At 48.1% G+C, this 24583-nt stretch overlaps 1 protein-coding gene and 1 pseudogene across 1 annotated transcript in view; both read left to right on the top strand.

Annotated features, from left to right (window-relative positions):
- Positions 1 to 24583, top strand: part of CFAP74 (cilia and flagella associated protein 74) — a 106244-nt gene that overhangs the window by 78644 nt on the left and 3017 nt on the right. The window contains exons 25-33 of the mRNA XM_065937148.1: positions 1883 to 2011; positions 2208 to 2295; positions 2799 to 2972; positions 3766 to 3899; positions 21236 to 21512; positions 22409 to 22507; positions 23327 to 23466; positions 24108 to 24242; positions 24361 to 24470. Of these exons, the coding sequence (XP_065793220.1) occupies positions 1883 to 2011; positions 2208 to 2295; positions 2799 to 2972; positions 3766 to 3899; positions 21236 to 21512; positions 22409 to 22507; positions 23327 to 23466; positions 24108 to 24242; positions 24361 to 24470 (1286 nt within the window). The remainder of the gene's footprint in view (positions 1 to 1882; positions 2012 to 2207; positions 2296 to 2798; positions 2973 to 3765; positions 3900 to 21235; positions 21513 to 22408; positions 22508 to 23326; positions 23467 to 24107; positions 24243 to 24360; positions 24471 to 24583) is intronic.
- On the top strand, positions 18737 to 21042 carry LOC136168703 (large ribosomal subunit protein eL34-like; annotated as a pseudogene).

The following is a 24583-nucleotide window of genomic DNA, read 5'->3' on the forward strand; positions in this document are numbered from 1 at the left end:
GTGAGATCTGAGACCTCAAGGTAAGGGTCTCCAGGGGTTGCCCTGAGAGCCCACTGGAACCCCAGGGCCGTCATAGGATGGAAGCCCGAGGGTCAGTGTCAGACAGAGGCTGACAGGTGCCGGGCTGCTGGCCTTGAAAACGGAAGAGAGGCTACAAACCAAGGGATGTGGCATCCCCAGAAACCGGAAAAGCCAGGAGAGTGTTCTCTGTGGAGCCTCCAGGGGAACCAGACCTGCCTGCAGCTGGGTTTCAGGCCTGGGACATGGTGTCTGAGCCTGACTTCCAGGACCATGAGGATAAATCGGTGTCATCACCCCTGTCTGTGGGAGGTCAGCACCCCGCATGCCAGGTCAGGCCCCTCGCAGACACAGACAGGAGAGGGGGCTGGTCCTCTGAAGGAACATAGGTGGAATTCCAAGAAAAGAAGCATGTTTCATTCACAGAATTTTGCAAGGGTGTCCAGACACCACGGTTGTCATTTCTTTTTTACTCTCCCTTTTTTTTTTAACTGAAGTTCAATTAAGTGGAAAAAAAGAGGCAAGCCCAACAGTTAGAGCTTAGTGGATCTTCACTAACCAAACACAGCTGTGTACTTGGCCGGCTGCTGCACCCAGGGTCCCGCTTCTCTCTGGAGGTAGGGGCGATGTCAGCCTGGGTGCAATTGGGCTGGCACCTGCCGGCTGCTGGGTCCCCAGATGTCAGTGCTGCAAACATCGGGGGACCTGCTTTTCCCAGGGGCTGGGGTCTCAGAGCAGGGTTCAGATGGATTGTTCAGGAAACCAGGGTTTAACGGGGTCTGGTCAGTTTACCTCGGTGCAAAGTGTGTCCACCCCTGGGGTGGGTGGGGGGACAGGGAGCACAGGAGTTGTGCTTTCTCAGCCTGTCCCCTGAGGCACACACTCGACCTCTTAGGTTTGTTGAATGATTTTAGAATTCAATGTTATTACCAGTTTTATGGGTACAGGGGTAGCAAGGGAGTGAGTTTACAAAGACCCTGGTTGTATTTGCCTGAGGGGAGCCCAGCCACAGCAGAAACCAGGGTGGGAGGGCCCAGTCTGAACACCTTGCATGGTAGGGGACATCCAGTGCTGGGTGACACTGGGGCCAGAGGTCAAAGTTGAGAGAAGAGAGACCTTCCTTTGTGATCTGAGGAGCCCATGGGTCACTCACGGTCCCAATCGACCCTGGGTTCCCCACGCAGAGGGGCTGTGAGAATCATCCCGGGCAGTTAAGGAGACACCAGGAGGCCTGAGAGGCTCTGGACCATGGCCTGGGGTCCCTGGTGGCCCCGGGGGCGGTCTCCTCAACAGGCCTGGGGCAGCTCACACACTGCCTCTCTTTCTGGAGACTGGAGAGCAGGTGGGGAGGGGCTGTCCTGATGGGCTGTGGCCTGGGGGCTGGCTAGGATGGGACACCCCACATGGTTGACTGGGGGCACACCTGGCTTTCTCTAGCGGGTCCTGAGTTGAAAGCAAGGACAAAAATTGGGGAAGCTGCCGTCACTGACCAAGGCCTGGCCACCTGGGGCCTCCCGAGCATCCTGCAAGAAAGCCTGTGCCTGTGTGGAAGGGCAGAACTCTAGGAGGAACAGGGCCCCCTCTCCTGACCCCTGGCCTGTGAGGCGCTTCCCAGAAAACACTCAGGTTCTGAGAACCGACCGGGGTGACTTTCGGTTGTGATGTTTTTATTTGTAAGGATCCCTCACCCAATGTCATTTCAGGAAAACCTGCCCCTGTGAGCAGGACTCTGAAGCCTCTCCGACAGTCGGGGTGGAGAGTTGGGGCTGTGCCCAGCAGGGCTGTGCCTGGAGGGGGTGCGCTGGGCCCAGTGGGGCAAGGACTGATCTCAGGTTGCTGTCCGGCCCTCCCTTGGATGCTGCAGGTCGAAGGCCGCGTTGCGCCTAAAGTTCGAGGTGTGCAAGGAGCTGCGGGGCCACATGGAGCTCCTGCCTGAGACTGGCTACATCCAGGCGCTCTCGTCCTACTCAGTGCAGCTCAAGTTCCTGCCCAGGTGATGTGCCCAGCGGGGGTTCGCTCCTCCCTGGCGGTGGGGGGGGTCCTGAGTCACAGCAGGAAGCCAACCCCAGGCTCCTGTATTTCTGACCTCATGTGTACCCTGTGGCTCTAGCACCCTCACAGTTGAGCCTTTTGTCATTTCTCAAATATAAAGAAGAAAAGAACATTCAAGTGCCCCCTGTCTCTTGCAGACACTCCCTCCCAGAAGACGCAGGGAAGTATTTTGACAAGGAGACCAGGGTTCTGGAGGCCCCAATGACTATCCGGGTGGCTGACCAGGTCTGTGTGGGGCTCATCTGGATGCCGGGCACCCTGGGGGAGCAAAGCTGTTCTGCCCTGGCTCTTGGAGCCCTTCCTCATTGGCCCCCGGTCTTGCCCGAGTAGCCCCTGCACAGAGGAGACAGAGGGAGGGGCTTGTGGATCAGAAAGGCCCCAGTGCTCTCCTGGATGGGCGGGGCTGTCCCCGGGGCACCCAGACCCTCAAGTTCATACAATTCAGACTCAGGTGTCCAGGGTGTGCACATCCTGGGTACACATGTCATCGTGTGCGCACACAATGTACCGACATGCAGATGCACAGATGCACATGTGTGTGCACACATACCCTCCTGCCCCCTGCCCACCTGTGCTGCCCGTGCCATGCTAAGGCCAACAGGAAGCAGGTGTGTCCATGAAAGGTGCAGAGTCAGTACCAGCTCACAGCAGGACTGGTGCTTTTCTGTTTTGGAGACACTTCCCTAACTGACCGCAATGACTGAATGGCCCTGCCCTCTGCACTTCAGATCAAACCGGTGGGGTTTACTGTCCATGCTGTAGTCACCACCTCGGACCTGGAGCTCAGCCCCACGGGGCTGGACTTTGGCTACTGTACCATCTACGAGGCCATCAGGACCCAAATCAGCCTCTGCAATCATTCCCTCCTGCCCCAGGAGTTTGGGTTCGTCGGACTCCCCAAGGTGCCTCGCTCATGTGGTCAAAGTGGGAGGTACTGGGAAGTGAGGGACGAGGGGCTGCTACCCTGAGTCCTGGTGCCTGGCCAGGCCTCACCCACCTGCAGACTCCATGCTCACTCCCAGGCACCTCAGCCAGGGTCTCTGACTGTCCCCACCTCACCCCGCCCGTCTCGAGCTCTCTCTACCTGCTGCACGCACAGCACCCAGAGTTCTCTCCCCTCCCTCTCTCCTGAGACTCTGGCCTGACTGACCCTGCAGGGCAGCCAAGAGAGGCCCAGGCCTGGTTTCCCTCAGTCCTCCGGGCTGCCCCACCAGAGACCCATTGTCTATCCCCATGTATGCAGACACGTTCACATACTCACCTGTGCACACATGCATGCACACACATTCATATACTCACATACACCTGTGCTCACATGCATATACACACTCATACACCTGTGCTCACATGCACACACACATACATACACCTGTGCTCACATGCATGTACACACTCATACACACATACACCTGTGCTCACATGCATGCACACACACTCATACACACACTCACATACATACCTGTGTTCACATGCATGCAGACACACACAAATACACCACGCTCTCACATGAACTCACTTGCACATATGATCACATACACAGAGACAGACTTACACTGGCATAACACATTTACATACGTGTCACCAGACACACATTCATTTGTGCTCTGCCACACGCCTGTCCATGTTGCTCCCCATGGCACTCCCCAGCAGATCATCACATTTTCGCTTTGCCGTCCGTGGTCTTCCTTTTACCAGTTTGTGGACATCCAGCCCAACGACGGGTTCGGGACAATCCTGCCACTGGAAACACTGCAGCTCGATGTGATCTTTCAGCCCACCAAGGCCAAGGAGTACAACTTTGAGCTCATCTGCAAGTCAGAGATTAACCGGTGAGCCTGACAGGAGGGGTGCGTGCAGGACCCGGGCAGCCAGCTGGGAGTGGCAGCCCCAGGCTGGCCAGGCTGACTGCAGGGCTGGGCGGCAGTGCCAACCTCAGAAAGCTCGGCACACCTGGGTCCAGGCCACCTTGCAGGCATGTGAGATGTGCACATGTGTGCATGCACCTGTAAGCGTGCATGAGTGTGCGGAGCATCCCCTGGGCACAAGCCTCACCTGCCCTCACGCACTGTGTGATCCCAGGCCTCCGTGTCCACCCTGAGAACTGGGGCTGAGAAGGCAGTGGGCAGGGGGAAATGGACTAGACGACAGGGTCTGGCACGAGGGCCAGCTCTTGATGATTCTCAATCATCAGCCTCCAGGGAGGAACGTGCTGGGACACCCTCCTGTTGTCAGGCCAACCCCTCGTGGAGCTGGCCCACCTGCCCCCTCCTTCCCTTTCTCTCCTGTCTGCTCTTTGGTTCTGGCTGGGGACCTGGCAGCCCTGGGGTGTGGGGTGGAGGGAGGGTTAGCACCCTCCGGCCAGGTGGGTGGCCGTGGGGAAGCGGGAAGGGGTCTACAGGTGGTGATTTTAAGGAGCCAGCACAGAGCGAGAACCCCTGGAGGAAACCCAGGCATAGGCTCTGCCCAGCTGTGGCCCCCACCACCTGCCCTTCCCCTCGGCTCCACTGAGCCACCCTGGGCTGGGCCCCTCCAGGGTTTGCTCACAACTCTTTCAGCCTCTGGGAAATAGCCCCGTAAGAAGGGGGGTTGCAAAATAATCTCAGTGCCCAGAATGGGCTCCGGCCTATGGAAGAAGCTCCTTAGATGTTTGTTGATTGAATGAGCATTTAATTTTCTTCAAGAACTATCTACGAATAAATTGAAATTTCCACAAAAGCTTATCCAAGAGCCACCTTGGAAAGGCTAGCAATGATAAAACTGTGAGGCCTCAGGGAATAAAGCAGTGTTCGGGAGCCCAGAGAGACCCAGTGGCACACACCCCACTAGCCCACTGCCCCCCCACAGAGTGTGGCTGCCCATGGGCTCCCAGACCTGAGAGCTGGGCCCGTGCCCAGCACCACCACCTGAGCACCGGCCACAAGCGTGGCCCCCTCCTGACTCCTTTCCTCCAGTTGCACAACTAAGTCGTCAGTAAGGTCTGTTGGCTCTACCTTGAAGACTGACCTGAATCACCCCACCCCCCACCTGGATGCCAGGGCTCCAAAGCCCACATTCCGCTTCCCCTCCCCCATGGCCCCCACCCCCTGGGGACGTGTTCATGCAGCCCACCTGCGAAGGACAGGACGCTGAATTTGGCACAGGTCCCCAGCAGGTTTCTGGGTGAGCCTGAGTTCTCATGGTGCATGGCTTAGTGTCTAGGAGGGGAGTTGCCAGGCCACAGCGTCAGTTTCTTTTCAATTTTGTGTTCTCCCCCATGACGTCTGGGTGTCTGGCTGCTGCACCCCTTCCAGCTGCGGGTAATGTCAGGTTTCCTTGTTTGCTGGATGGAGAGGCATCCTGAGAGGTGTGTGACAGTATCTCACTGACTCGTGTTTCCAACGACTGACAGCTTGTAGCTTATTTGCCCTCCATGTATGTTTTTAGTGAAAAGTATTTTCAGGTTTTTGTCTATTTTTAAAAATCAGGTTCTTATGGAATTTTGAGTGTTATTTATATACTCTGATAGCAGTTTCTTTTCAGATTTGCAAAAAATTTCCCTGGTCTGTGGCTTGTCTCAATCTCTTCACACTGTCTTCTCATAAAGCAAAATTTTTTAACTTTGAGTAATTGAGAAAGAAGTACATCAAGGCTGTATATTTTCATCCTGCTTATTAAACTTATATGCAGAGTTCAGTTCACTTTGTCTGTTGCCCCTTCTCCTCCTCCCTTCAATCTTTCCCAGCATCAGGGTCTTTTCCAGTGATTCAGTTCTTCGCATCAGGTGGCCAAAATATTGAAGATTCAGCTTCAGCATCAGTCCATCCAATGAATATTCAGGACTGATTTCCTTTAGGAATGACTGGTTTGATCTCGTACATCATGCGAAATGCTGGACTGGATGAAGCACAAGCTGGAATCAAGATTGCCTGGATGTGCAAATGACACTGCCCTTATGGCCGAAAGCGAAGAGGAACTAAAGAGCCCCTTGATGAAGGTGAAAGAGGAGAGTGAAAAAGCTGGCTTAAAACTCAACATTCAAAACACAAAAATCATGGCATCTGGTCCCATCACTGCATGGCAGATAGATGTGAAAACAATGGAAACAGTGAGAGACTTTATTTTCTTGGGCTCCAAAATCACTGCAGATGGTGACTGCAGCCACACAGTTAAAAGATGCTTGCTTCTTGGAAAAGAAGCTATGACAATCCTAGACAACACATTAAAAAGTAGAGACATTACTTTGCCGACAAAAGTCCATATAGTCAAAGCTATGGCTTTTCATGAAAAGGGAAAAAGATAGGACACTGAAAGATGAACTCCCCAGGTCGGTAGGTACCCAATATGCTACTGGAGATCAGTGGAGAAATAACTCCAGAAAGAATGAAGGGATGGAGCCAAAGCAAAAACAACACCCAGTTGTGGATGGGATTGGTGATAGAAGCAAGGTTCGATGCTGTAAAGAGCAATATTGCATAGGAACCTGGAATGTTAGGCCCATGAATCAAGGCAAATTGGAAGTGGTCAAACAGGAGATGACAAGAGTGAACATCGACACTCTAGGAATCAGCGAACTAAAATATACTGGAATGGGGGAATTTAACTCAGATGACCATTATATCTACTACTGTGGGCAGGAATCCCTTAGAAGAAATGGAGAAGCCACCATAGTTAACAAAAGAGTCCAAAATGCAATACTTGGACGTGATCTCAAAAATGACAGAATGATCTCTGTTCATTTCCAAGGCAAACCATTCAATATCACGGTAATCCAAGTCTATGTCCCAACCAGTAATGCTGAAGAAGCTGAAGTTGAACAGTTCTATGAAGACCTACAAGACCTTCTAGAACTAACACCCCCAAAAGATGTCCTTTTCATTATAGGGGACTGGAATGCAAAAGTAGGAAGTCAAGAAGCACCTGGAGTAACAGGCAAATTTGACCTTGGAGTACAGAATGAAGCAGGTCAAAGGCTAATAGAGTTCTGCCAAGAGAACGCACTGGTCATAGCAAACACCCTCTTCCAACAACACAAGAGAAGATTCTACACATGGACATCACCAGATGGTCAACACTGAAATCAGATTGATTATATTCTTTGCAGCCAAAGATGGAGAAGCTCTATACAGTCAGCAAAAACAAGACCAGGAGCTGACTGTGGCTCAGATCATGAACTTCTTATTGACAAATTCAGACTGAAATTGAAGAAAATAGAGAAAACCACTAGACCATTCAGGTATGACCTAAATCAAATCCCTTATGACTATACAATGGAAGTGAGAAATAGATTTAAGGGGCTAAATCTGATAGAGTGCCTGATGAACTATGGACAGAGGTTCGTGACATTGTACAGGAGACAGGAATCAAGACCATCCCGAAGAGAAAGAAATGCAAAAAAGCAAAATGGCTGTCTGAGGAGGCCTTACAAATAGCTGTGAAAAGAAGGGAAGGAAAAAGCAAAGGAGAAAAGGAAAGATGTACCCATTTGAATGCAGAGTTCCAAAGAAAAGCAAGGAGAGATAAGAAAGCCTTCCTCAGCCATCAATACAAAGAAATAGAGGAAAACAACAGAATGGGAAAGACTAGAGATCTCGTCAAGAAAATTAGAGATACCAAGGGAACATTTCATGCAAAGATGGTCTCAATAAAGGACAGAAATGGTAGGGACCTAACAGAAGCAGAAGATATTAAGAAGAGGTGGCAAGAATACACAGAAGAACTGTACAAAAAAGATCTTCACAACCCAGATAATCACAATGGTGTGATCACTCACCTAGAGTCAGACATCCTGGAATGTGAAGTCAAGTGGGCCTTAGGAAGCATCACTACAAAGCTAGTGGAGGTGATGGAATTCCAGTTGAGCTATTTCAAATGCTGAAAGATGATGCTGTGAAAGTGCTTCACTCAATATGCCAGCAAATTTGGAAAACTCAGCAGTGGCCACAGGACTGGAAAAGGGCAGTTTTCATTCCAATCCCAAAGAAAGGCAATGCCAAAGAATGCTCAAACTACAGCACAATTGCACTCATCTCACATGCTAGTAAAGTGATGCTTAAAATTCTCCAAGCCAGGCTTCAGCAATACGTGAACCGTGAACTTCCAGATGTTCAAGCTGGTTTTAGAAAAGGCAAAGGAAGCAGAGATCAAATTGCCAACATCCGCTGGATCATGGAAAAAGCAAGAGTGTTCCAGAAAAACATCTATTTCTGCTTTATTGACTATGCCAAAGCCTTTGACTGTATGGATCATATTAAACTGTGGAAAATGCTTAAAGAGATGGGAATACCAGACCATCTGACCTGCCTCTCGAGATATCTGTATGCAGGTCAGGAAGCAACAGTTAGAACTGGACATGGAACAACAGACTGGTTCCAAATAGGAAAAGGAGTATGTCAAGGCTGTATACTGTCACCCTGCTTATTTAACTTATATGCAGAGTCCATCATGAGAAACGCTGGACTGGAAGAAGCACAAGCTGGAATCAAGATTGCCGGGAGAAATATCAATAACCTCAGATATACAGATGACACCACCCTTATGGCAGAAAGTGAAGAAGAACTAAAGAGCCTCTTGATGAAATTGAAAGAGGAGAGTGAAAATGTTGGCTTAAAGCTCAACATTCAGAAAACTAAGATCATGGCATCTGTTCCCATCAATTCATGGCAAATAGATGGGGAAACAGTGGAAACAGTGGCTGACTATTTTTCTGAGCTCCAAAATCACTGCAGATGGTGACTGTAGCCAAGAAATTAAAAGATGCTTGCTCCTTGGAAGGAAAGTTATGACCAACCTAGACAGCATATTTAAAAGCAGAGACATTACTTTGCCAACAAAGGTCTGTCTAGTCAAGGCTATGGTTTTCCAGTGGTCATGTATGGATGTGAGAGTTGGACTATAGAGAAAGCTGAGTACCGAAGAATTGATGCTTTTGAACTGTGTTATTGGAGAAGACTCTTGAGAGTCCCTTGGACTGCAAGGAGATCCAACCAGTCCATCCTCAAGGAGATCAGTCCTGGGTGTTCATTGGAAGTACTGATGTTGAAGCTGAAACTCCAAAACTTTGGCCACCTGATGTGAAGAGCTGGCTCATTTGAAAAGACCCTGATGCTGGGAAAGATGGAGGGCAGGAGGAGTAGAGGATGACAGAAGATGAGATGGTTGGAAGGCATCACCAACTCGATGGACATGGGTTTGAGTGGACTCCGGGAGTTGGTGACGGACAGGGAGGCCTGGCGTGCTGCGATTCATGGGGTTGCGAAGAGTCGGACATGACTGAGCGACTGAACTGAACTGATGGCTCTTCCAGTAGCCATGTGAGAGTTGGACGTAAAGAAGGCTGAACGCCAAAGAATTGATGCTTTTGAGCTGTGGTGTTAGAGAAGACTCTTGAGAGTCCCTTGCACTGCAAGAAGATCAAACAAGTCAATCCCAAAGAAAATCAGTCCTGAAAATTCATTGGAAGGACTGATGCTGAAGCTAAAGCTCCAATACTTCAGCCACCTGATGTGAAGAGCCAACTCACTGGAAAAGACCTTGATGCTGGAAAGACTGAGGGCAAGAGGAGAAGGGGGCGACAGAGGATGAGAGGGTTGGATGGAATCACTGACTCAATGGAAATGAGTTTGAGCAAACTCCAGGAAATGATAAAGGACAGGGAAGCCTGGCATGCTGCAGTCCATGGGGCTGTAAAGAGTTGGACATGACTGACTGACTGAACAACAAATCCTCTTCATCAACTTTTTGTTTTTGGATCTTGAGTTTGGTATCATATCTAAGAATTTTTTCCCTAACCTAAAGTCACAAAGGTTTCTTCTAAAAATTTACAAATTTACATCTTACTTGTGCATTTGTTTTACTTTGATGAATCATTGCATCAGGTGTGAGATACAGCATGAAGCTGAAGGGTTTCCAGTCACTCCAGCAGCATCACTGAGACAGTAGCAGAGGGCAGAGCCCATCCCCTCACATTGGGGACACTCTGCACAGCCTTTATACCTGAAAGTCAATTTACATGAAAAAACCTTTCTGTCCTGAGTACCTGAAATACCAATACATTAGCGAATCCACTCTCTTCTGGAATAAAATGTGTCTGTATAAGTTTGATGGCAACCCAGTACTTAAGGGACCTACTTCTTCATAGAGAAAACAAGGGAATTCCAGAAAAACATCTACTTCTGCTTCATTGACTAAAGCCTTTGACTGTGTGGATCACAATGAACTGTGGAAAATTCTTAAAGAGATGAGAAGACCAGACCACTTTACTTGCCTCCTAAGAAACCTGTATGCAGGTCAAGAAGTAACAGAACCAGACATGGAACAATGGACTGATTCAAAATTATGAAAGGAGTACGTCAAGCCTGTGTATTGTCACCCTGCTCATACAGAGTACATCATTCAAAATGCCAGACTGGATGAAGCTCAAGTTGGAATCAAGATTGCCAGGAGAAATATCAGTAATCTCAGATATGCAAATGACACCACCCTAATGTCAGAAAACAAAGAGAAACTAAAGAGCCTCTTGATGAAAGTGAAAGAGGAGCCTGAAAAAACTGACTTGAAATTCAACATTCAAAAAACTAAGATCATGGCATTCAGTCCCATCACTTCATGGCAAATAGATGGGGAAAAAATGGAAACAGTGACAGATTTCATTTTTCTTGGGCTCCAAAATCATTGTGGATGGTGATTGCAGCCGTGAAATTAAAAGATGCTTGCTCCTTGGGAGAAAAGCTATGACAAACCTAGACAGCCCAGTAAAAAGCAGAGATATCACTTTGTCGACAAAGGTCCCTGTCGTCAAAGCTCTGGTTTTTCCAGTAGTCAGGTACAGGTATGAGAGTTGGAACATAAAGAAGACTGAGCACTGAAGAATTGATGCTTTCAAACTATGGTGCTGGATAAGACTCTAGAGAGTCCTTTGGATATTAAGGAGGTCAAACCAGTCAACCCTAAAGGAAATCAATTCTGAATGTTCATTGGAAGGACTGATGCTGAAGCTGAAGCTCCAATCCTTTGGCCACCCAATGCGAAGAACCGACTCATTGGAAAAGACCCTGGTGCTAGGAAAGACTGAGGGCAAGAGGAGAAGGGGCAACAGATGAGATAGTTGGATGGCGTCATCGACCCAATGGACGTGAGTTTGAGCAAACTCTGGGAAATGGTGAAGGACAGGGAAGCCTGGTCTGCTGCAGTCCTTGGGGTTGTAAAGAGTCAGACATGACTGTGTGATTGAAAAACAACGTCATGTCTAAAATCCAGTAATTTTATAAGAACACACTTTGTGTTGGTTGTTATCAATTGATTTTCCCAGGTACATGGTGCTTTTCAAATCTTTTTTTTTTTTTTTTAATTTCAGGAACACTTCCTTGAATTTTAGTCCTTAAAACATGTGCTTTATTCTTGTCCTTCGGTTTTCCTCCTGGGAGCCTCCTGAAATAAATATAATGACTTGTCTTTGCTTTGTTCACTTTTGCCACTTTTTCTTGGATCCTTTTCATCATTTTAAAAATATGATTTCTTTATTTATTTGGGTGCACCAGGTATTGTTGTGGAATCCAGAGTCTCAAACACACCTCAGAGGACACTCAGGATAGTGGAGTATGGTTTATTACGCCAGTGGGTCCAAGGGGAATCAGTTCCCAACAAGTACCCTGATGTTTCTGAGAGGCCCAGTTTTATTACCACCCCCCACCCCACGTGACTGGTTACATGTTAGCAACCTCTTTGTTGTATATGACTGAGTTTTACAATAAGTATGTGCTAGGAGAACAAACAATTAAGGTTAAAGTGGGGGGAGACAATGATTATACATCAAGGGGGGATGTCTACATGGTTAACCTAAAGGGTCAGCCTGACCCCAACTACAATCTCTGTTTGCTGTCTGTAGGGAGGGAAGTCTCCAGGAGACCTGGTTTTCATTGGCAACAGTTTCCTTACTCTTGGGCAGGTTTCAGGCCCAGTTTACATCCTGTCTTTAAGATGGACGACAAGCTTCAAGATGGAGTCTCTCCTGCTTTCCTCACTCTGGCCCAAATATCCTTAGTTGTGGTATGTGGAATCTTCAATCTTCGTTGTAGTATGCATGATCTTTAATTGCAGCATGTGGGATCCAGCCCCCTGACCAGGGCTGGAACCCGGGCCGCCTGTACTGGGAGCCTGCTTCTTACCCACTGGACGACCAAGAAAGTCCCTCGTCATTTTTTTAGATATTTCCACTCTTATCTGTTCTTTCTCTTAAAGAATTATCTTCCATGTTTCTTTATTCATGGTACCCTTCTGAGTTTCTGTTTCTAAATTTCTTTTATTTATAATTCTTTTCTGAGTTGTTTGTGGGTTTTTGTTTTGGCCACACCACACAGTCTGTGGGATCTTAGCCCCGCAATGAGGGATCCAACTCTTCCTGCAGTGGAAGCACAGAGTCCTAGCCACCGAACTGTCAGGGAAGTCCCCTTTCCTAAATTTTAATCCCTAGCTTCTGACTTCTTATGATTCTGATCTGTTTGTTTTTTCATATCTTGTATTATTTTCTTAAGTCTGTTAAGCTCACTTTGAATGATCACATTGCAGTTTTCAATTCTCTTGTGGGCACAACTCTCTGGCATGTTTTACTGTCTATATGAATTTTATTTATTCTGTTCCTTTTTTCTCTTTTAACAGCTTTATTTGTGGTTTGATCTGGGTTCTTTCCCGCTGCTCATTTTTGCAAATGGTAGCTTCTCCTCAGCTTTGAGAGCCCAGTTCACACTTCGCTCCTTCGTGGCTCTGGGGTGCCCTCTTCAGTATGTGGGGGTCAGCGACTTCCTTAGGGCCACCTCCTCTAAGCCCTCCCTTCTGTTTTCAGAGGATCCCAGAACCAGCTTGCTGTACCCTCCACCCACAATAGTGGCTCTTACATTTTTATCATGTTTGCCTCCGGTTTCCCTTTGTTACAGAAATAGACCATCTGCTTGCAGCAAGTGACATGCGGACCCCCTCCCTCCCCAGAGCCTCCCACTGCCAGAATCCTCAGGGTCCTTCCGAATTCTGGGTGTCTGATTTTCACTTCCTATTGGCATATTTATTGTTTGTATGTATTCCTGGGGCTTCCCTGGTGGCTCAGACAGGAAAGGATCTGCCTGCAATGCTGGAGACCTAAATTTATGTAAACGCAAGGTGACTAGCCAGGTCAGGTTGTCCAGGAAGGAGGGGTTCCCAGGATGTGGGACTTCAGCACTAACGCCAGGGGAGCTGCAGGTGGTCAGGGGTGGTGGGGTGTGACACCCACATCGGTGACATGGGTGGTGTCAGACTCCACATAGTGATCTACATCTTGCTTCTGCTTTTCCCCCCAACTCTATGGGAGTACCTGAACCACGTGAATACATCTAAGGGTTTGACTGTGGACATGTTAAGTTGGAGGGCTTGTGAACCACCAAAAGCAGCGCTTAGTAGAAAGTTTCTAGCTCCAAATGCAAATAAAGAAGAGGAGAGAGTGTGCAAAATCAATTATTTAACCTTCTGTTTCAAGAACTGGGAAGAGAGCACAGCAGATTAAACCCAAAGAAAGTAGAAGGAAAGAATGTAATAAAGATAACAGTGTAAATCAGTGAAATAAATCAAGTATCCAAAAGAGAAAATAATGCAACTAAAAGTCTGTTCTAGAAATTAGTAAATTCATTACTCTTAGCAAGACCAATCAAGATTTTTTTTTTTTTTAAAGAGAAGGGACAAAAAAAAAAAAACACAAATTGTCAGTCTCGGGTATGAAAGGGGACACATCACAGATCCTACACACATCAGAAAGATTTTTTTTTAATGTTATGAACAACTTTACACCAGTAAATGTGACAGTTTGGATATAATGAACAATTTTCTAAAAAACAAAAACTTGCCAAAACTGACATGGAGAAAAAGAGAAAATCTGAATAGTTCAATAACTATGAGGGAAGTCAAATGCAAAGTTTAAACCCTCTTATAGAAACTTCCAGTTATAATAACTAGTAGGGATGTCCCTTAATGATCACAACCTTGTCATGGCAACGGGGCTTGCATAACTCAGTGAAGCTATGAGTCATACCATGTAGGACCACCCAGGACAGGTCAAAGTGAAGAGTTCTGACAAAATGTGGTCCACCAGAGGTGGGAATGGCAAGCCACTCCAGTATTCTTGCCGTGAGAGTATTCTTCCCCATGAACAGTATGCAAAGGCAAAAAGATATGACACCAGAAAATGAGCCCCCCACATTCAAAGGTGTTCAATATGCTACTGGAGAAGACCAGAGAAACAGCTCCAGAAAGAATGAAGCAGCGGAGCCAAAGTGGAAATGACACTCAGCTATGGATGTATCTAATGGTGAAAGTAAAGTCGGATGCTGTAAATAACAATGTTGCATAGAAACCTGAAATGTTTGGTCCATGAATCAAGATAAATTGGATGTGGTCAAGCAGGAGATGGCAAGAATGAACATCAACATCTTAGGAATCAGTGATATAAAATGAATAGGAATGGATAAATTTAATTCTAAGACCATTATATCTACTACTGTGGGCAAGAATCCCTTAGAAGAAATGAAGTAGCCCTCATAGTCAACAAGAGTCTGAAATACAGTACTTCGGTGCAACCTCAAAAATGACAGAATGATCTCGGTTCATTTCCAAAGCAAACCATTCAACATCACAGTAATCCAAGTCTATGCCTCAAACACTGATGCTAAAGAAGCTGAAGTTGACCAGTTCTGTGAAGCCCTGCAAGACCTTCTAAAACTAACACACACTAAAAAGATGTCCTTTTCATCACTGGAGATTGGAAAAGCAAGAAGTCAAGAGATACCTGGAGCAACAGGCAAGTTTGGCCTTAGAGTACAAAATGAAGCAGGAAAAAAGGCTAACAGAATTTTGTCAAGAGAACACACTGCTAATAGGAAGCACCCTTTTCCAATAACATAAGTGACGTCTTTACACATGGATGTCACCAGATGGTCAATACCAAAATAAGATTGATTATATTCTTTCCAGCTGAAGATAGAGAAGCTCTATACAGTCAGCAAAAACAAGGCCTGGAGCTGACTGTGGCTCAATCAGTTCAATGCAGTTCAGTCATGTCTGACTTTACGACCCCATGGACTGCAGCACTCCAGGCTTCCCTGTCTATCACCAACTCCTGGAGCTTGCTCAAACTCTTGTCCATTGAATCGGTGATGCCATCCAACCATCTCATCCTCTGTTGTCCCCTTCTCCTCCTGCCTTCAGTCTTTCCCAGAATCAAGGTCTTTTCCAAAATGAGTCAGTTCTTTGCATCAGGTGGCCAAAGTATTGGAGCTTCAGCTTCAGCATCAGTCCTTCCAAAGAATATTCAGGACTGATTTCCTTTAGAACTGACTGGTTTAATCTCCTTGCAATCCAAGGGACTCTCAAGAGTCTTCACTACAGTTGAAAAGCATCATTTCTTTGGTGCTCAGGTTTGTTTATGGCCCAACTCTCACATCCATACATGACTACTGGAAAAAAAACATAGCTTTGACTAGCTCAGATCATCAGCTCCTTATTGCAAAATTCAGACTTAAAAATTGAGGAAAGTAGGGAAAACCACTAGTCCATTCAGGTATGACCTAAATCAAATCCCTTATGATTATAGAGTGGAAGTGACAAATAGATTCAAGGGATTAGATCTGGTAGACACAGTGCCTGAAGAACTATGGACAGGGGCTTGTAACACTGCACAGGAGGCAGTGACCAAAACCATCCAAAAGAAAAAGACATGCAAGAAGGCTAAGTGTTGTTGTCAGAGGAGGCTTTACAAATAGCCAAGAAAATAAGAGAAGCGAAAGGCAAAGTAGAAAGTGAAAGATATACCCAACTGAATGCAGAGTTCCAAAGCATAGCAAGGAGAAATAAGAAAGCCTTCCTCAGTGGTCATTGCAAAGAAATAGAGGAAAACAATAGAATGGGAAAGACTAGAGACCTCATCAAGAAAATTGGAGATATCAAGGGCACATTTCTTGCAAGGATGGGCACAACAAAGGACAGAAACGATAAGGACCTAACAGAGCAGAAAATATTAAGAAGAGGTGGCAAGAATACACAGAAGAATCATACAAAAAAAGGTCCTAATGACCTGGATAACCACGATGATATGGTCACCTAGAGCTGGATGTCATGAAGTGTGAAGTCAAGTTGGCTTTAGGAAGCATTACTATAAACAAAGCTGGTGGAGGTGATAGAATTCCAGCTGAGCTATTTCAAATCCGAAATGATGATGCTGTTAAAGTGCTGCACTCAATATATCAGCAAATTTGGAAAACTCAGCAGTGACCACCAGACTGGAAAAGGTCAGTTTTCATTCCAACCCCAAAGAAGAGCAATGCTGAAGAATGTTCAAACAGCTAAACTGTCACACTCATTTCTTCTTTTTTTATTTTATTTTTTATTTTTTTATTTTTCAGTGGGTTTTGTCATACATTGATATGAATCAGCCATAGAGTTACACGTATTCCCCATCCCAATCCCCCCTCCCCACACTCATTTCTTATGCTCATAAGGTTATGCTCAAAATCCATCAAGCTAAGCTTCAGCAGTATGTGAACCAAGAACTTCTGGATGTGCAAGCTGGGTTTAGAAAAGGCAAAGGAATCAGAGATCAAATTGCCAGCATTCACTGGATCATAGAGAAAGGAAGGGAATCCCAGGAAAACATCTACTTCTGCTTCATTGACTTTGTGTTGATCACAATAAACTGGAAAATTCTTAAAGACATGGGAATACCAGACCGCCTTACCTTTCTCCCGAGAAACCTGTATGTGACTCAAGAAGAAACAGAACCAGACATAGAACAACTGAATGGTTCAAAATTGGGAAAATTGAGTACGTTAAGGCTGTATTTTGTCACTCTGCTTATTTAACCTGTATGCAGAGTACATCATGCAAAATGCTGGGCTGGACAACTCAGAAGCTGGAATCAAGATTGCCAGGAGAAATATCAACAATCTCAGATGTCCAGATGATACCACTCTAACAACAGAAAGTGAAGAGGAACTAAAGAGCCTCTTGATGATAGTGAAAGAGAGTGAAAAAGCTGTCTTGTAACTCAACATTCAAAAAACTAAGATCATTGCATCTGGTTCCATCACTCATGGCAAATAGAAGGGAAAAATAGTGGAAGCAGTGACAGATTTTCTTGAGTTCCCAAATCACTGAAGACAGTGACTGCAGCTATGAAATTAGAAGATGCTTGCTTGCTCCTTGGAAGAAAAACTATGACCAACCTAGACAGTGTAGTAAAATCATTTTGCCAATTAAGCTCCATATAGTCAAAGCAATGGCACCCCAATCCAGTATTCTTGCCTGGAAAATATCATGGATGAAGGAGCCTGGTAGGCTGCGGTCCATGGGGTCGCTAAGAGTCAGACACGACTGAAGTGACTTAGCAGCAGCAGCAGCAGTCAAAGCTCTGATATTTCCAGTAGTCATGTGCAGATGTGAGAGTTGGACCATAAAGAATGCTGGGCATCAAAGAATTGATGCTTTTCAACTGTCGTGCTGGAGAAACCTCTTGAGAGTTCCTTGGACACCAAAGAGATCAAACCAATCAATCCTAAAGGAGATCGACCCTGAATGTTTATTGGAAGGACTGATATTAAAGCTGAAGATCCAGTTCTTTGGCCACCCAACTCACTGGAAAAGACCTTGATGCTGGGAAAGATTAAAGGCAAAAGGAGAAGGGGGCGGGAGAGGATGGTTACACAGCATTACCAACTCGATGGACATGAATTTGAGCAAACTCCAGGAGACAGCGGAGGACAGAGGAGCTTGGCATGCTGCAGTCCATGGGGTCACAAAGCATCAGACATGACTTAGCAACTGAACAACAACAAACAACTAAGGATGTAATGTTCAATGTACTAAATATAATTAACCCTTCTTGTATGTTATACAGGAAAGGTAAGAGAGTAAACCCAAAGTATTCTCATCACAAAGGAAAAAAAATACTTATTTCTTTAATTTTATATCTATGTGAGATGATGGATTTTCACTAAACTTACTGTGAATATCATTTCACAGTATATATAAGTCAAATCATTTTGCTGCACATCTCAAACTAATGCAGAGCTGTGTGTCAATTACATATCAATAAATCTGGAAGAAAATAAAATAAATGGGCAAAAAAATTAAATATATGACAGAAAAGGAAATAAAAATTGGCAATAAATATTGGAGAAGGAAATGGCAACCCACTCCAGTATTCTTGCCTGGAAAAGTGCATGGACAGAGGAGTCTGGCGGGCTGAAGTCCATGGGATTACACGACTGAGCATGTGTGCACGAGGGTGGAGGGAAATGGGTTGGTAGCAATAAAGTGGTAGAACTAAAAAAAAAAGGCAATAAATATATTTTAAATGAAAAAATTAAAACAAAGCTTATGCGCTTCCCACAACGAAAGTTGCAGATGACTTCACTAATGAGTTCTTCCAAACATTTAAAGAAAAAATGATGCCAATCTTAAACAGATCTTCTAGAGAACAGGAGAAGAAGGGAAACCTCACTACCCTTGGCCCATTGATGCTACTGCCGATGGGGGTAGTTTTGATGATGATGATGATGATGATGATGATGATGATATGGTGATGGTGATGATGATGGTAGTGATGGTGGTGACGATGATGGTGGTGGTGATGGTGGTGGTGGTGGTGGTGGTGATGGTGGTGATGGTGGTGATGATGGTGGTGGTGGTGGTGGTGGTGATGGTGGTGATGATGGTGGTGGTGATGATGATGATAGTGATGGTGATGACATTCTGGAGGTTGAGCACATGCCCAGAGCAGGGCTGAGGCTCCCTGGAGCCTGGCCCTGGTAACTGGCACCAGCCACGTATGTAATCAGATAAAGGAAGATGGAAGCTTGCAACCAGGTGGGGAGGCCAGACATATTGCATGTCTGCCTCTGAAGTCAGAAGAACATCCCCCACAAGTTGATGGGCTCGTCTCACCTCGGCGGTTTGGGTGGGGAGAGAAACATGTAAAGCACACTCAGAGATAAGCACATGTTCTCAACAAATGTGGTGGTGCTGAGTGGCAGGACCTTTTGTTTCTCCACTGAATTCACTGCCTCCAGGTCACAGGGCGACAGCCTCTAGCTAAGTCTGGGTGATTGGACCCGACAGTCTTTTCTTTTTTTTTGTAATATTTCTTTATTTATTTGGCTGCAACAGGTCTTAGTTGTGGCAGATGGGACCTTTAGTTGTAGCATGAAGGATCTCATTCCCCAACCAAGTATCAAACCTGGGCCCCTTGCATGGGGAGTGCAAAATTGTAGCCCCTGGACCACCAGGGAAGTCCCCAGACAGCCTTTTCTCAAAGGAAAGTGGAGCAGAACATGAGAGAACTGCAAGGGAGATCTTCAGAGGGACAAGCGAGAATGTAAAGGAAGGGGTTGCAGGGTTGACAGACTCGAGGCACGCCCCCCCAGCTGTCCCCTGTTCCCTGGTCGGTCGAGCGAGGCCAAAGCCACGCCCTTCACGGGCACCTTCCTGAAGTGACTCCAAGCACCTCTTATTTTTGTATGTAGTAAATATCACATTATACACATATATGCTTTTCCTATTAATCAAATTCTAATAATAACCTCAATGACTTCTCCACCCAGAAGGTTTTTTTTTTTTTTTTTTTTTACTGTTTAGAGCCTGTGCTTACAGGACGCAGAAATATACACTGAAATATTTCGGCATATGAACTCATTTTTGTTACAGACAAGAATGACAGGGTCATCGACATCACCTCATGAAGCACTAAAATATATGAAATTAGGGTAAAATTCTGTGACAAGAGTGCCGTGGGAACAGCTGTTCAAAGAAATACGGAATGTAAATTTTCTAGTGAATAAAATACCAAATATCAGGGTTTTTTTCATGGATAATGGCAGGAATCAATTCATTATGGCTTACAGATTCCCACGCTTATGTTTAAAAGGTAATTTATCAGTTTTATCTTTTAATTTTATGTATTTTTGGCTGTGCTGGGTTTTTGTTGCTGTGCGGGCTTTTCTCTAGTTGTGTTGCATGGGCTTCTCATTGTGGCGGATTCTCTTGTTGCAGAGCACAGGCTCTAGGGCATGTGGACTCAGTGGCTGTGGTTCCTGGGCTCTAAAGCACAGGTTCAATAGTTATAGCACATGGACCTAGTTGCTCCACAGTATGTGGAATCTTCCTGGACCAGGGATCAAACCCATATTTCCTGCATTGACAGGTGGATTCTTTACCACTGAGCACCTAGGGAAGCTCTTGTCATTTTATTTTTAAATGTCATGCATATGCTTGTGCTCAATCGTGTCCAACTCTTTGTGACTCCATGAACTATAGCCCTCCAGGTTCCTCTGTCCATGGGATTCTCCAGGCAAGAATACTGGAGTGGATAGCCATTTCCTTCTCCAGGAGACCTTCCCAACCCAGGAATCAAACCTATGTCTCTTGCGTCTCCTGCATTGCTAGGCAGATTCTTTACCACTGAGTTACCTGGGAAGTCCTTTTAAATATCACTGAATATTTAAGAAAATAAGTCAGAAACCTCCATTGCGACTTCCATTGCAACTGTTTAAACTTGTGATGAAAAGTTTAACTATCCAGTTAAAATGTGCACAGGGGCCTCTTCCAGGGACAGCATCTAGAGGCATTCAGGTGGTGGAGCATCTGACATACCATCGTAGGCTGTTCTACAACACAGCCTCTAACAAAACCAGGCTGTCCGGAACCCCTGGTAATAGAATTGTTTACATTTATACCAAGAAGGTTGGGAAAGCACGAAAATCCGTATATGGTGTGTGCCCAGGGCAACTTAGAGGCGTTCATGCTGAGAGACCTAAAGTTCTCATGAAGTTGTCTGAAACGAAGAAACATGTCAGCCAAGCCTGTGGTGGTTCCATGTGTGCTAAATGTGTCCATGACAGGATCAAGCACACTTTCCTTATTGAGGAGCAGAAGATCGTTGTGAGAGTGTTGAAAGCATAAGCACAGAGTCAGAAAGCTAAATAAAAAATGAAGCATTTTTGAGTAATTTAAAACAAAAATGTGCACAGGGGTAAATGGTATTTTGAAAATTTACTAAAATTCATTAATGGGGTAGGAAATGAAACCTGTGACACCTGCTGTCCCGGGCCTGGGCATTCCTATGCTGGACGCCTCCTTGCTCAGCCCCTGGCTGAGCCACCCACACTGTCACTTTCAGGTGCTTCAAGCTGGCATGCCGGGCTGTGGGGGTCTACCCGCCCCTGGAGCTGTCCCACTATCAGATCAAGTTTGCAGCCACCTCCTTGTATGACACATCTGTGGCCACCCTGTACGTTATCAACTCCCACCAGAGCATGAACTCACTGACCCACTCAGTGCCTCGCATTGGCTCAGAGGACGCTTTTCCCGTGGGGCCCACCTCTTTCGAGTTCCTGCTGCCCCCAGATTCGCCCATCACCATCTCACCCCTGGTGGGCACCGTGTGGCCAGGAAAGGTAGGTGTGAGCCCTACAGATGGGCGGGGGGGTGGGGGGGGCAGGGCCACCCTAGGATGCCTGGCTCTGCCCACCCTGGACCATGGTGGTTCAACCAGAAAACAGATGGTAGAGATCAACCTGGGTCTTCATCAGAGCTGAGTGGGCCCTCCTGCCCTCTACCCACCCCAGCCTGGCCCCAAAGGCGGGGCACCCAAGGGCAGCTGATCCCACAGGGCCCTGGCTGGGGGCTCCATCAGTTCAGATCAAGCAAGGGTGTGCAGCCCTGGATGTCACAGCAGATGGTCACAGAGGCTGCGCAGCACCTGGTCACCAGGAGCACAGGGTTTCCCACCTTTGCTTCTCCCGATGAAGCAGAAAGAGCCAGACCTCAAGGCAGGGACTCCCCCGGGCCCTCACAGCATCTCTGAGCTGAGTGAGGATGGGCAGGGACATGCAGGCCCTGCCGCCACAGAAATGCATCATAGTAAAGTGAGCAAATTAGGCTTAAGAAATGGTTCTCTTCTCCAAGGGGGTTACTGCGCTGTTAAGAGCTTCCCCATCACTCCCTTGCTGTACTGAGCACAGGTGAGGCTGTGGTGTGGGAGCCCTTGTGGGGCCCAGGGTCATCCTGGGGGTGGGCTGCTGTTCCTCTCCTGAGATGGGGACAGATGGGGGTGCAGGAACCACCTCCAGGTCTCAGAGCCTGAACATGAACCTCCCCTTCTCACTCATGCCCTGTGGGCAGCGTGCCAGGTCCATCACAGGGACCCTCCCCCCACATGGTGAGAGGGGCCTGGTGATCGGGCCTGCAGCCACCCAGCTTCCAGGGACAGAGATCAGGCAGGACCTCCCAGGAGGGCTCTTCTAAGCTAAGACCCCAACATGTCCGAGAGCATGAACCTTTCCTCCCACAGAGGTGCCTGGTCCGAGTGGCCTTCCGGCCAGTGCTCCCCAGTGAGCTGATCCACCAGGAGGCCTTCCAGGCCCTGAGCAGAAAAGCTGAGATCAAATCGGTGTGTGGTGGGGAGGGGGCTGGGGGGCTTGGGGCTGCCCACTTTGCACGAGGCCCTTGCACAAAGTCTTGGGAACAAATACCCCCACCCCGCCTTGAGGTTGGGGGCACCCAGGGCTGGGGGTCAGGAGCCCTGGGAACACTTTACTGGAGCACTAGGGGTGTTTTAAGAGGTTAGCACTTTTTCTTGGCAAAGCCCCTCCCTCCTCTCTTGAGAGCATCTCTAGGCAGGGAAGAGCCCCAGACTCTGGTCCCATGGTCTGGGAGGGTGGGCCAGGTCCTCTGCACTGCTCAGCAGGGGCTTGTGCTTACAATGAAGGGGAACAGACAAAACATCAAAGGGCCTGTGAACCTGAGGGAGTTCAGGCCTGGAGAAGCAGCTGCCCCAGGCTCCTGCCCAGAAGGAGCATCCAATACTGCTGGGTAGTCATGGCCCAGAGCCCCGCCCACCCACTGCTGCCCTGGAGATCCAGGGGCCCCCAGCAGTTACTCCTCAGCGTCCAAGCAGCCCTGCTATCACAGCACACACAGAAGGAAGGGGCACATGCCTTCAGCCTGCCAGAGGGCAGCGAGACATGGGGGCAGGGGACAAGGGCAAGAACCCGCGTTTTGGCCAGCCCTCTGCCTCACCTTGAGCCTCCCCTTCCTGATGGGGAGGGCAGACACTGGGGGTGGTGCATGAGCCCACAGGGGTCTCCGCACCTGTCATCGGTCTCCCTTAAGGAGCTGCTTGGGGTCTGGGTCCCGGGTTCCTGCCCTGGGCAGTCTGCCGGCCCAGCAAAGTCCCAAGGGCAGCACCATAGTCAGACTCCCGTGGCAGTCCCTAAAGGAGACGGTCACCCAGAGGAAGGACCAGCGGAGACCGTCTTTCTCCATGCTGCGGCTGCAGAACCAAGACCAGCTGCTCCAGGCCTCAGCCTCCCAGCCCCCGGAGCTGCAGAAGGAGGACCTCGCATCCAGGTGGGCCTGAGAGAAGGCTACCCCCGCCTCCTGCCCCACAGAGATGTCCCCCTACGCTCCAGGGCCTTATGACTGCAAGTCCAGAGCACGGCTGGCTTCAGGCACAGCTGGAACCAGGAGCTGCCTTGAGGCCCCTCAGGTTCTGCTGTCCTGGATATCTGCTCACCTCAGTTCCCCTGGGCCCAGAGCCCCTGTGAAAAGTCTCAGTCCAGGGGCTGGGGGATGCTGAGCCCCTGATCCCCATGTTCCCAGCTCAGCAGCCCAGCCTCCCCAGCTGCCACATGAGCTCCAGGCAGCTCTGACAGGCTTGAGTCACTTGTCAGCCCTGGACCCTTGCTGTGGCCCCAGGAACTTGGTTGTCTGGTGGTGCCTGACGGGTACCCTGGGAGAGGAGAGGCCCCCACAGGGACCAGGGAAGGGATGCAAAAGCAAGTTGGTCAGACAAAACCGTGACAACCACAGCCTGGGCCACAACGTGGCCACCAGGCTGCCACCCCCACTGCCCCATACCCTCTGGCCCAGGGCCCTAGGAAGCAGGTGCGGCCTTACAGAGCTCTCCATGGAGGGCAGGGCACAGCCTCCTGGGTGCTGGGGGCAGTGTGGGGACAGCGCATGAGTGTACCTTGCCGGTTCTATTCCAGCTCTCAAGAGTACCAGTCAGCACAGGCCTCCCTAACCAGGTCTTTCCAGGGGAAGTTTGACAAGTTTGTGGTTCCCTGTGTTGTTGCCAGTGGCGACACCAAAGACAGGAAGGGGACAGAAATGCTGAGCTTCAGGTGCGGTGCCCTGGGCAGGGGGGCAGGGTGGTCACTCTCCCTGCCAACAGCTACCCAGATCCCGGTGGGGCTGGCTCAGGGTCTGGCACTGCCCTCAGCAAATCCCCACCATTCCCAGTCCCCACAACACACTGTACCTGGAGCTGTGGTGTCCAGCGGTAGCGCCGTCTATCGTGGTAACGTCCGACAAAGGCAAGACTGTCATTAACTTCGGTGACATTGCTGCAGGTGTGTCCTGATCGGAGCCCAGCCCCCATGCACACCCCCACCCACAGGGATCCAGGCACTCTTCTTTTCATCTGGGCTCCCACACCCACTCCCAGGCCTGGGGCTGTGACCTG

The sequence above is a fragment of the Muntiacus reevesi genome, chromosome 5 (genome assembly GCF_963930625.1).
Source record: "Muntiacus reevesi chromosome 5, mMunRee1.1, whole genome shotgun sequence".
Taxonomy (NCBI): Eukaryota; Metazoa; Chordata; class Mammalia; order Artiodactyla; family Cervidae; genus Muntiacus; species Muntiacus reevesi.